The sequence below is a fragment of the Manduca sexta genome, unplaced genomic scaffold, assembly GCF_014839805.1.
Source record: "Manduca sexta isolate Smith_Timp_Sample1 unplaced genomic scaffold, JHU_Msex_v1.0 HiC_scaffold_3622, whole genome shotgun sequence".
Lineage (NCBI taxonomy): Eukaryota > Metazoa > Arthropoda > Insecta > Lepidoptera > Sphingidae > Manduca > Manduca sexta.
In genome coordinates, this window is record NW_023594711.1 from 1 (window position 1) to 12,597 (window position 12,597).

The 12,597-nt window shown below is 36.2% G+C and overlaps 2 protein-coding genes across 2 annotated transcripts; one reads left to right on the forward strand and one right to left on the reverse strand.

Moving 5' to 3' along the window:
- Positions 1-1,331: 1,331 nt before the first annotated feature.
- On the reverse strand, positions 1,332-6,522 carry LOC119193121 (folylpolyglutamate synthase-like). The gene is made up of 5 exons (XM_037446779.1): positions 6,487-6,522; positions 6,135-6,407; positions 5,978-6,055; positions 1,910-2,017; positions 1,332-1,505 (listed from the first exon to the last, which is right to left on the reverse strand). The coding sequence occupies exons 2-5, from the start codon at positions 6,207-6,209 to the stop codon at positions 1,332-1,334; spliced, it is 435 nt and encodes a 144-aa protein (XP_037302676.1). The 5' UTR covers positions 6,210-6,407; positions 6,487-6,522.
- A 370-nt stretch (positions 6,523-6,892) lies between these two features.
- On the forward strand, positions 6,893-10,864 carry LOC119193122 (adenylate kinase 8-like; the record flags this gene model as incomplete). Its single annotated transcript, XM_037446780.1, is given in 9 exon segments — positions 6,893-7,091; positions 7,536-7,674; positions 8,031-8,116; positions 8,504-8,609; positions 9,476-9,561; positions 9,563-9,658; positions 9,841-10,054; positions 10,325-10,449; positions 10,773-10,864. Coding segments are annotated over 9 exon segments (1,037 nt in total), but the record flags the coding sequence as incomplete, so codon positions are not given.
- Between the last annotated feature and the right edge of the window lie 1,733 nt (positions 10,865-12,597).

Genomic DNA, 12,597 nt, shown 5'->3' on the forward strand with positions numbered 1-12,597 from the left:
ACTTTCCACAAAATTTATATTTTCTTGTAAAAACACCATTAATTTTGGCTAAAAACGTTTCACAGTCACTTCCTTTCTTATGCTTGATGCTCTAATAACGCATCGAGAACTGAAGAATGTCAGGCACTTTGTAATCAGCTTGATGTTTTAGGATTTGAGTTAGCATATGAATTAGCATCATCACCATACAACTGTCTTGATGATCTGTAAAATAGAAATAAAGCATCACAGATAGCCACAATACGAGAAACTTTTCGTTGAAAAGATTTTACACAAATAACAGGTACCTAACCAGAGTAAGATTCTTATAAGTTATGATTTTATTGGTAACGTAATAAATGTATTATTTGTATTTATAGTCTACAAAGTAAACATGTACCTATCATATGCATGACACGAAGGTTATTTTATAGCAAAACAAAATAAGGCTAAGTACATAAATCAAACTGTAATCTATTGTGAATTGAACAAAATATCAGAAAAGGATAGTTTTGTACTTACAATGAAGTTTCTACGTTCCTCAATTCTGCAGAACAAAAGTCCGAGTTTGAGGCAAAGAAATTTGCGATCATAAAAGACACAATTTTTGGCAAATTTGCACTGTCCGCTTGAATAAAACCAATTTCCATGTTTGTTTTTCGGTGAAGTGCACTTTGGACACAAAATAATCAAATAAATATTAATGAAACATGCGAAACGCGCCAAAATCTTTTGGGAATTACAAGACCAATAGACAAGACATTACATATAATACATCGTGACGTCACGTTCTCTGTCTGCTCTTTCATGAGACGTTTCTTGTTAATGATGCACAGATTCAAAACTCTTATTTTATTTAGGAAAATAAAATATTAAATAAATTTTTATTTGTAATTTAAGTCAAATATTCTTAATTAACACCTTAAATTATATAATGTTCAATACCAAATTTATTTATTTCTTTACTATGTCAAATACCCAATTACACTTGGTCGTTAGCTCAAATTCGATTGCCGTCGATTATAAAATTCGGACAAACAACTAAATGTAAATGAACGCAGTCGAGTACGCCCTTATTCGAACTACTTTCGTTTTGGTTACCTGACGGAGTTTTTCTTTCAAATGTCAAGCAGTACTTCGGACCTCGTCACGATGAGTAGTGTCGCTCTCCGAAGAAGCAATGTAATAAATGCATCAGGTGCCCGAATTTGAGTAAAGTCTTTCATGCACGAATACGGGTTAACAACCAAGTGTTACCCAACCAAGCCTCTATAAATATTAATTCCCATTGTGTTACGAACAAAAATAATCGTTTACTGTGTTAATATTACATTTACAATGCAACTACCTTACTAGCAGTCCAGTTTCCCGTAAACCTCGTGGAAGTAATGCGCGAACTGTTCTTCGGAGACGACCTTCCCGTCGAGCCGTATCCGCTCCTGACCGCCACGAGGTGCGGCGAGGAGTAGAACCTGTGCGGAACCCGTGATACGGAGTATCGACTCGCACATCGCACTTGTTGAACCCTAAAATGACAATTACATGATTAGTGTATTTTGGCTATATTTGCAGTATTGTAAAGCGGGGTTTAGATTAGCAAGAAAAGACATTTTTGACGTGTAAACAGTCACGATAACCAGCCTTCTGCAAAATTTGGAACTTGCAGGACTATACTTGTTATATTTCCGCTAATGTAAATTAATTAGCTAATGTAATGGGAAATTGTACTACAGCTTTCTAAATAATTTATTTATGTAATTTAAAATTTCAATAAAAATAAATATTTTGGACATCAAAAAATTGCCCGAAATTAAGTTAGCGTAAGTTAATTGCTTGTATCGAGACGACCGCCGGGTCTAGTCCCTAACATTATACAGATCTATTGGATTCCCCACGGCGTCCACTGGATCTGGTGAATTTAATACATTACCTTCCCTTTGGTCCCGGCGACGTGTATCACAGACATTTCGTCCAATTTCGATAGAGACACACCCGTCCTCTTCAAATAATATTCCATGTCTTCTACATTTGTGCATTTCTGAAAATAAACAAAAAATATATGTACAACGTGATCAAAGCTTGTATGGCGATCATGAATTTAGGGGAAATATTTCGACCGATTAGGCCATTATTACTGCCCTGTTAGTTGAGACACTGGCCACAGTAGGTGTAGGAAGTAATCTGATATAAAAAAACAAACATAATCTTGAAGATTAATTTTTAAGTAGTGACCAAAAGGTAACGGAAACATCTCTGACCAGATATAATAACTACGAGTGTTATAATACTCTAGGTATAATTAATTGATATATTATTGTAAGACACTATAATTATGCTTAATAAGGCCTTAGGAGGGCAGCACAAAATAAACAACGAGAAACATTATCTAGAGCGTAAAATTTTGCTAATTATCCCGATAAATGAAATAAGTAATCCAAAACACGCGATTCATTCTTAACGGCTTTCGTAATGCATTGAAATCGTTATAAAGTACGATCGCTTAATTAGTAAATACATTTAATGATCGATAACAGACCAAGAATGAAATGAAATATTTTATCCTGTAAAACATTATTCATTATTTAGATTCGATTCATGCATTTTTAGAAACGAAGGCTAGCCGGTCTTATCCCAGTTGCCACAAAGTACTTCTCTTTATTTATACAAGTGGCGATAGTCTAGTTGGAACCGACTGCCGAGCACACACCTCTGACTTTTCTAAAATTATGTGTGTATTCTTTGTGAATTATCGCTTGCTTTAACGGTGAAGGAAAACATCGTGAGGAAACCTTATGCAGGTTTCCTTTTATGGATTTTACCCTTTCAATATCGATAGTTTTAGACAAAATTAGACACAACAAACAACACACCACGCGTTTATCTCCAAAGGCGTAAGCGGAGATACAACCAGGATGGCAACTTTTCGCCATTTGAGTTCCGTCCCATCAAGAAATAGGGGACGAAGCTATATCGGTACTATTTCTAGACTCCGGGCTGAGAGTGAACAGAAATCCTCAATATCGTTTGCCCCATCCGAAATTTGAACCCGGAACTGCAGCGGTGTCGTACCGTTCACGCAACACAACTACGCCACCGAGGCAGTCAAAATAAATCAATAACGTATTACATAGCTTTCATAACAATGTGATGGGTTCGTGAGAAATCTCTATAAAACACGAGTTTCCCAGAAACTGTGTTTTTGCATCATGCGGAAAGAATTGTGCGCCGTCGCCCATTGAAGTGCGATAGAGGCAGGAAGTAAGAATAATAAGGTATTGCATGCTATGAGTTATGCGCAGTACGCGCGCTTCCACACCATTTCAAGGAACGACTTTTATTAAATCACACCTGGGGCCTTATTTTCTATGTCAGTGTAACTGTTATGGTAATTTCGTAATATTAGCGACTAGCGTACAATAGTCTTCTCTACATTTGCCAATTTCATATTTTATAACAGGTATGTATGTTAGGTACGTGCTTGTTATAAACTGACAAAATAACTTGTGACCGGGAATAAGAACCATGTGATTCAAAACTTTAATATTCCTTCTTAGAAACGGCGCGGTGTATCACCGATCGTATCATGCAAATACGAATGACGTCACGTGTAGCAGCATTTTGAATGGCGCATTGGCATAAATGAATTATCAATGGACTAATATGACTCGATTCTCAGTAAAACACGTCTGTTATCCATTTACAGATATATAGTCTAAACTTTTTGTGATTTTTAGCCTATCTACATATTATGATATTACTACTAGTTCTTGCTACTAACGAATGATCACATATAACAAAAATTATTATTTGACAACTTCCTAGTTAGCTCCTTATTTATAACATAGATCAGGAATACAACATATTGATTTATAAATAAACGTGTATACCAAAAAGATTGGTAACCTTCGCACTAACAGATAATATTACTTCAATTTTTACCGCGGAATTGAAGATTCATGTAATTTTAGATAATAATTTATGTCAACATAGACGAATCACGTAGTCTATACTATAATCATACGCTACGTATTCGAACATGATAGACATTACAAAAAATATAGCAGCGATTTATAAAATTATCGCTGGTTACATTTGCCAAGTTGCACGCTATAAGTTTTTTTTATACGGTCACCGCAACATGATTCAACTGCACCTGATGGTCAGTGGAGTGAGGTCCAATAGAATGTCGACTGACGAGAGATGATTATTCCGCAGTCGACATAAATATGCCGTCCTGTTGAAACCGGATATACACAGGGTGATCCGGAACGCGACACACTGACGTGTGCCACTACGGCGGGTTTTAGCACCTTGTGTAGGGTAGTCGCTATCCGGGCGGATATAAAATATTTCCTACCATCAGCCCACTTTTTTCACAAAAATACACAAAAATACAAGACAAATAGACTACTAAAAATCATAATTAATTACTTATACAGAAGCGGAAACAAAATCCGAAAGTAACGCCATTGAATGTCATATAATTGGCTATGCAACTGTGTGGAAACGATTTCCACATGGAGATTGTTGATTTCACCGCGAGCTAATAGTATTCGAAAATATTTCATAATGATTTCTAAGATCGGCCCTAATGCCATCATGTGTCGCAAACTGTCATCAACTAATCTATGGATGTGAGTGAGATGATTACAGAATAGCTATTTATAGGGTTCCGTATCCAAAGATTGCCAATGGAATATTATTAAGTACTACTTAAATACGTAGTTTTCGAAATTTGGCGACTAGGCGAAATTAAATGAATTTTTAAACCATAATAAGTAGTAAGTTGTAATATTTGGACAGAATATTAAACAATAATAAAAAAAATTGCACAGAAAGCTCATTGTATGATTCCGATTCGTGCATAACCGGTTTTCGCATTATTTAATAATAATAATATTAAGAAATCACTTCAGAGTAATTCTATTTTAAATAAATTTAGTTTAACCAGTTGGTAAACACTGCCACCAAAATGGTTCAACGGATATTAATAGAACTTGGCTTTGAATTTGAACCGTGCCTAAATTCTTATGAATAAAAAACACAAATATACTTTTGTGAATGAAAACAAAATTAGTTCACGATAGTTTGTGTAAAGAATTTCATTGATAAGAAAGCGTATTCCTACTTTTATTATAGACTTTTTACTGCATGTTTATTAGAAGTAGTAGTATCAGAACTACAATATTAAAAAGTAGGTATATGAAGCTGTCACCGATTTTAACATATCATTGTATCAATACCGAGAAAAAGAAAAAATAATATATATTTTTGGATAACAAATATACCATGCAGAGTGTTAAGCTAGGCAATACTTTTTTATTTAAATAGTATAAACCTTAATAGTATTTACAAGCTCTTAGTTACTATAAATTATATTCATTATAATTTATAATTTATTACACACTTCTAATAGCAATTTTTTTTCTTAAACAAGCATACAGTCAGTATAATTATAATATTTTTAAGGCACTTGCAATCAATGTAATATATCGTGTAAAGCCATATAAAAAAATATTTTGGAACTAGGAAGGTTTTCTTTATTAATACTGTGTTGATTGAATTCAAAACATGATAAATGAAACTGATAAGACTTAAGCTAATTAAGTAAATGGGTAAAACGTAAAAGAAATTACTATAGAATGCAACCTTGAACTGTTTCCTGTGTAAATTTTTTGTGGCTCAAGAAACTTCACTTCATGTAAGAACAATTGGATTGGATAGCTTTTGCTAGATTAATTAGATTCTTTTGAATTAATTACGCCTGTTATGTTATTAGAGATAATGTAGAGTTACAGAAAATATATATGTTTTTTTTATTCAGTGAGTACCTGGATTAATTTTTACTATCTTTTATTTATTATTTCTAACATTATGGTTTGAACGTAATATAATAATTAACAACCGCTTATTGTCTATAGTGAGTAGTGACGTGGTAGAAAATAATAATCTTGCTTATCACAAGGAAATGCAATACTTAATGAAAGAAAATACTTACATGTCCAGCCTTTTCCTTCCTTATCTGTTCTATTGTCGATTTATTCGACTGCAACTTGTTTAATTTACCAACTGCGTCCTGTACAAACATTAACTATTAGTAAACACAAGTCTCATAAAACAAAACTAAATTTTATATAATGCTTCATTTCACATACCTCATAACTATTCTTAGTCGAAACCATTCTTACAACTATTCTATTCACTACACTACAAACACGGATACTATGCATCAGACCGCCGATCGGCGACTGGCCGATCTCAACGACGCAATTTTATTGCAATTAGAGCAAAAAAAACAGTGACCTCGGGCCGAGCTACTCGCGTCGGCATCACATGGTGTTTTACAACTTGATCATGCTATCGGCTAGCATCGGTGACATCTGACCTGATATCACATTGTTCCGAAGTCCGCATCAAGCCGGTAAAGCCTAAAAGAAATCGTTTGTTACGTAAACACATCATAAACATAACCTCTAAAACACATGTGAGATGTCATCATTATCATACCGTGACGGCTTTTATCAGCTGTGTAATGAGAAAAAATATGGCAAGGGAACTACGTTCTTGCAACTGAAACACTTTGACACGGGTTTTCTACAAAAATTTGATTCCTTCCTAAATCTAGAAGTTATGCAGTTTTCTTATCCCAAATAACTATTTTACCCAACCGCTAATGGCCCTTTAGCCTATAGGCTTAATAAAATTATAAGATTAGCACGTCCTCAATGAATTATGAGCAGGTATGACAAAAGTTGCGCGTGACAAAAGTACGCACAAGAGTACGTACTAGCTCTGGGCCTTACTAGTCTCAGAGTACTAGTTCCTATATATTATAATTCTCTTTGGTTCTGAGATTCAAGCATTTTCATCAAAGAGAATTGTAATATATATATTTTCATTATATTCTCTTTGCATACAATTCTCTTTGGCATTATCATGTCTCCTTGTTCATTTACTGTAATTATTATAGCCAACATATCGTAAACTGGTGTATAAAACAAGTAATTTATTACTTTAAAATGACTGAAACAGATGCTACGAAGAGACCGCTAACAATGCCCGAGAGTTTTGTACCGTACCTCGAAAAATACAGAATTTACAAAATATTCAAAGTAAGTCGGCTTACTAATATTTTTCATAAAATTCTCTACTGAAATGATAATAATAAAAAGTCATCTTTTATTATGTACTGCATCTCGGCAGAGAGTACCACAAGATAATAAGTGGCTACAACTTTTCTTTAACACGCTCATGACTTGCCTAAGGATTAAAGGATTTTCATGCCTTTAGAGTTATTATGGACAGCTCTAATTTAAGGTTCTTAATAGGAACCTAAAAATCTCTTCAGTGTAGAAGTAAGCGAGAAATAACGATAAACACGAAGGAATACCGCAATTTTAAAATAGCGTAGGCAGCTAAAGTTGGATTTAGATCAAATTCTGTAAACCTACCTTCGATATCCGTCTCAGAAATCCATCCCATTCCCAACGGAATGGGATTTCTGAGATTTCTGAGATTTTCGGTGTATTTATTTATCGGAAACACATACTTTATAGGATATGGTGAAAGACCTAGTCGTTAATTTACCGAAAGATCATCTGAAGCACATGAAGGTGTATGTCGGCCGCCAACTACATTGCTCTAAAGATATCGACAGGGTCATTTTACTTGTTTCTCCCCAGTTGAAATGGATTGGTAAATAAACTGTTTGAATAACACATTTTTAAACTTATACTCTGTTGTATGCATGTGATTATTTATTTCCTGTGTCATTATGCTAGGAAACACGAAATACATACAATGTCATATAAAATACTTCCGACGCAGCATACGATGGACATATTTGATGTTAGAACCTAATTACTTAATTACATATTTTATTCTGCTATTAGTCGACCCGTGTGCGGTGGATTGTCCTATGTTTGGAATGTTTAAAACAAAACCGTAATCTGGATACGTGTCCATGTGTTTGCCCCACTCTATCGCAAACGTGTATTGTTACTACTAATCTTCGTTTACTATGGTATATTTTGAGCCATTTTTTCATGCAGATATTAAAGATCTCGCTAAGCAGATGATCAAAGACCTCGGATTTTTCGTCATCACCCGTAGAGTGGTGATGGATCGCTACGAGAAGGTAAAATATGAAATTCATTTCATGTCGCTCAGCCTGTTCTAAAACTAACCAACACAAACAAACTAATGGAACTAAACGGTCAGTTTAAACTTTTCCACCTTGATTTTGTAAAATATTTTTTATTTTCCTTAAGAGACAAGTAGCTCAAATTCTATACGAGCATATACTGTATTTAATCTGTGTTTATTTCCATTGACGTATTATTGATATATTGCCAATAAATCTTATGTATTATATATAATTGGATGTATTACTCATTATTATATGAGATTGATTGACAGAACTTCAATCAATAAGTATACATAATATGCATTACTTGCAAATGTTAGCACGTACAATAAATACGCATAAGTTATGTTCAAGTAATGTAATAATGTCACCGCGTAGCACGACGAGTACGTGCCGGGCTGCGTGTCGCCGGTGCTGATGTCGCAAGTCACCAAGATGCTGACAGAGAAGGAACCCGTTGCACAGGCCGGTTGGCTCATGTTTGGTAACGAATGATTACCTATAGAATTTAGATAAGTTGAAATTCATTCGTACACACTGCACAGAGGCTGACTGCCTTAGCGGTGTAGTTGTCGTATACCATAGAAATACTACTACCGCGCTGTTACCTCGGGTTCGAATCCCGGTCGGGCCAAAATAATTTTGACGTGGTTTTCCATCTTTAAAATTACTCAGTCACACCTCGGATTCAGGAAGATTTCGATGTGATACCCCGTGCCTCGCAAAGCATGTAAAGCCGTTGGTCCTGCGCCTGATCTCTCTCCGGTTATGTCGGATTTGTCATCTCACCAGACTATGAGCGTGAAGGAACAGAGAGCGCACCTGTGTGTTGCGCACACACTTGTGCACTATAATAACTCCTACATACCTGGCTGATCTCCGTTGAGATTGGCCGACGTGGCCGAAATTTGGTTAACAAGGAATCGCCCGGAGGTATACCTAATAGGTGAGGCACCCAAAAAAATGTTTTTTGTGGAGTAAAATTACACGATATGAGGTATATGCTTCAAAATCTAATTTGGAAACGGCATCATTTTAACGGAATCAGCCAGTCAGAATCATTTATGCTTAGATCGCAGTATTTTGCGTGCGTGGAGCCTTCTAAAATAACAATAGCAATTATGTAAATTGTTGTAATGACTAAACAAATTGTTAGACTCATGTTTTATTTTTCAAAGTTAAAACATAAATCGAAAATACATCTTGTTATACATTATAGCGCCTTTCCTTTATTCTCCTGAGGCCTGAATAATTATAAAGCTCGGTCTGATTATTATTTGATCCTTTATATTAATGATATCGTTTGTTTTAATGGTAGTGTCTCTTTGTAACGAGTTAGTTATCTTTAAGATCACCCGTGCACGGTGCGCGAGGCGCGCTGCCTGCAACAGGACGGTGTGCTGCCGACGGTGACGCTGGTGCTGATGCCGACGCCGGCGCCCGAGCAGCCCGCGCACAACGCACGCTCGCGCCAGGAATTTCTTCCAGCAGGACTTCGAAGGGCTCAAGTTTGCTTATAAGGCTACCTTGAAGGTAGTAGAGACCACTGCACAGAACTTGTAACTTATTCTTAGTTCGAGACTTCTTTGTGTAGTTTAAGCAATCTGCATTTATACTTGTAGAACTTTACCATGCATAGTGTGTTCTTAAATAAGTGATCTAAAGTTTTTTAATGAATTGGTCACAACGTGAAATGGTAAATTATGTCCTAACAGGAAGTCCACGTAGATCCCGACGACGACCTCGACAAAGTCGCGACAAAATGTTTCAACGGGGTGCGCGCTTGCGCAGCCGGGGCGCAAGGTCCCAAGCAGGGACACCACGTGGTCGGCGCGCCTGGCGTGTACCGCGTGCTCATCATAGGGCCCAGGGGCTCCGGCAGGCGTTCACAGGCTATGACGCTTGCTAAACATTTTGGATTGGTGTATGGTAACTAAAAATATAAATGTACTATTATTAAGAAAATAGTATGTGGTTTGTGTTGTCAGCTGCTTAGGCATTAAATTAGATTATTTTTTGCAGCCTGGGAATTCCTGGATCAGCGAATTGTGACTAAATAGACCGAACCAGATGGTAAGTAGGTAAAATGTAGTTCAAATAGTAATGCTAATGATTAAAGATATCCTTAACCGATTGCGACATGGATTTGCCTTGTATGCCTTGTCACGACTATTGCGTAAACTGCCAAATGGCTTCCAGTGCATTTCGAAGATTTATTCGCCGAAGCTAAGGAGAAGAAGGACGATATTGGCGAGAAGCTGCGCAAGTACGGCGTCAGCGTGCAGACTAAAGCTGAAATTGTGAAGCGTCGGCTTATGGAACGGGTTTGATAGATTATTATAATTTTTCATTCATTTGATTGCCAATTTTATTCCATCTTACATTCATTCATTCACTTATAGTCTTAATCATATTGGAGTTCGCGTCGGGGAGCGAGATGCAGTCTGCACGCCATTTCTAAAAAAAAAATGTTTCTTTTTTAAAATTGGGCGCTCCTTTTTCTGGTGATATTTTTTGGCGGATGAGGGGTTCACACCCTTGATCCCTGTTCCCGGCCCGAATGCCATGCATCCCTTGCACCCTCGGGTAAAGACAGTAGTAGTAATGATAGCCGTCACTGCAAGTTTCAAGTTTGATTTGTTTGAAGGACTGCATCGACAACGGCTGGGTGCTCACCGGGTATCCTATGTCCGGTGCAGATTTCGAGTATTTGGACAATATATCGACACCCGCAAATCGGTAAAGTTAATTGTCTATTTCTAACGAAAAGGTTAATTACAGCAAAAAAAAAAAAACAATAAGCAACTTTCATTGATATTCTATGTTGAATGTTTATCAAATACAAATAAGGAAAGTAGAATATTGTGAAAAGATACACGTCAGCATCGTTGCAGCACAAACTGCATAAAATGACAATTATTTCGACAATAAAAACAATGGCTCAAAACGACGGGAAGGTGTGACATCGGATTACGTAAGACTGATTGAAAGTGATAAAATTGAAAGCAAAAGTTGATCAACATGATCTGAAATCGACAGCAAATTCGGTTTCACTTCAGTCGATCTATACAATTAAATACCTAACTTATACCGAACGACTGTACGCTCCAATTTCATTTACTTTCTAAGTGAAAGTTCTGATGTGAATGTTACGTTTGGTAAGCTTTCAGCACCCATGTATTTCTTCCCAGACGAGATGGGAAAGTCTATCGCTTGATAGTAAGCCGTAAACGCCAAATCAGGCCATAAGTTCAACATCAACGTCATATATTTTTAAGTTACACATAAGTGTAACTAAAACAAGGAATTAGTATAAACTAATTCCTTGTTTCAATTTTTTTTTAACTACTTATACACAGTACTCAATAGTCTTAATTTATCTTAGTCCGCACTTCAAGTAATGGACTAGTATAAGGGCACAATGTTTAGGAATACAATCTAGTTTTTATGCTTATATATTTTATAATTAGCTTTAATTTTGATTGTAATCTCTTTTGCGTCTTAATTTTATTAAATAAATAAATCAAATAGGGCTTGAAATATGACAGGTGTGATAAGAATGTAGGTAGTTATTGTGCGCTTGCCGCTTTGAGACATCAATGATCAATGTTTTCAAACTGGAACAGTCAACAGCCCCCTTAGAATGTCCCAAAACGTAACTCGTAAGTCGCGGTCGTTTCATTTTTATGTTTGTGATTGGTCGCGAGACCGACGCGTCAATCACGTGTTAGTCTCTCAACCAATCACAATAAAACGACACGGAGTCGTCTCATATTTTTTTGCCACATTCTAAGCACATAGAACAACGCCGGCACATTGTTTTTAAGAACAGAAATAGTCAGAGTGGCTCCTAATTAGCTATACTAACCTAATAACAATAATTTACTCAAACAATTCGGGTCAATATATTTGTCACCGTACTAATGACGATAACGGCACATTTATTAAACTGGGCACGAAGTGGAACACATCGGGTAGAACTTCCGTTAGGTTTTTTGACTACAATACAAATAACGGGAATAACGAATTGACAGTTTATGTAATCTGTTTAGCTATTCCTCTATTTGGACTATAGTTCCTGTGAAGAGCAGCAGAATTATATTACCATCGATAACAAAATAAATAGACTACCTATAGATGACGATTTTTTTTACGTTGGTTATTGAATAAGTGTGTATTGGTAGTAGTATATATTTTATATCCGCCCGCTAACGACACAGTACAAAAGGTGTTAGAAAACGCCATAGTGGTCCACGTAAGTGTGTCGCGTTCCTGGATCAGCCTGTACATGTCCGGATTTACACACCAGCATAGTTGTGTCGTCAGTCGACATTCTTTTTGTTCCCACTACACTTACCATAAGAAGCAGTGGAATCACTTTGCCGAGCCTGATAATATAGGGTAGACTAATAAACATCGACTCATTTTTGGTATATATTTTCCCAAATAAATGCATTTTATCGCCAGCATAA

Coding starts and splice junctions, on each gene's coding strand:
- LOC119193121 (XM_037446779.1), bottom strand. CDS start 6,209: ATGCATAGTATCCGTGTTTGTAGTGTAGTGAATAGAATAGTTGTAAGA. Junction 6,056..6,134: donor CGACTAAGAATAGTTATGAG/GTATGTGAAATG, acceptor ATGTTTGTACAG/GACGCAGTTGGTAAATTAAA. Junction 2,018..5,977: donor GGAAGGAAAAGGCTGGACAT/GTAAGTATTTTC, acceptor GTTTATTTTCAG/AAATGCACAAATGTAGAAGA.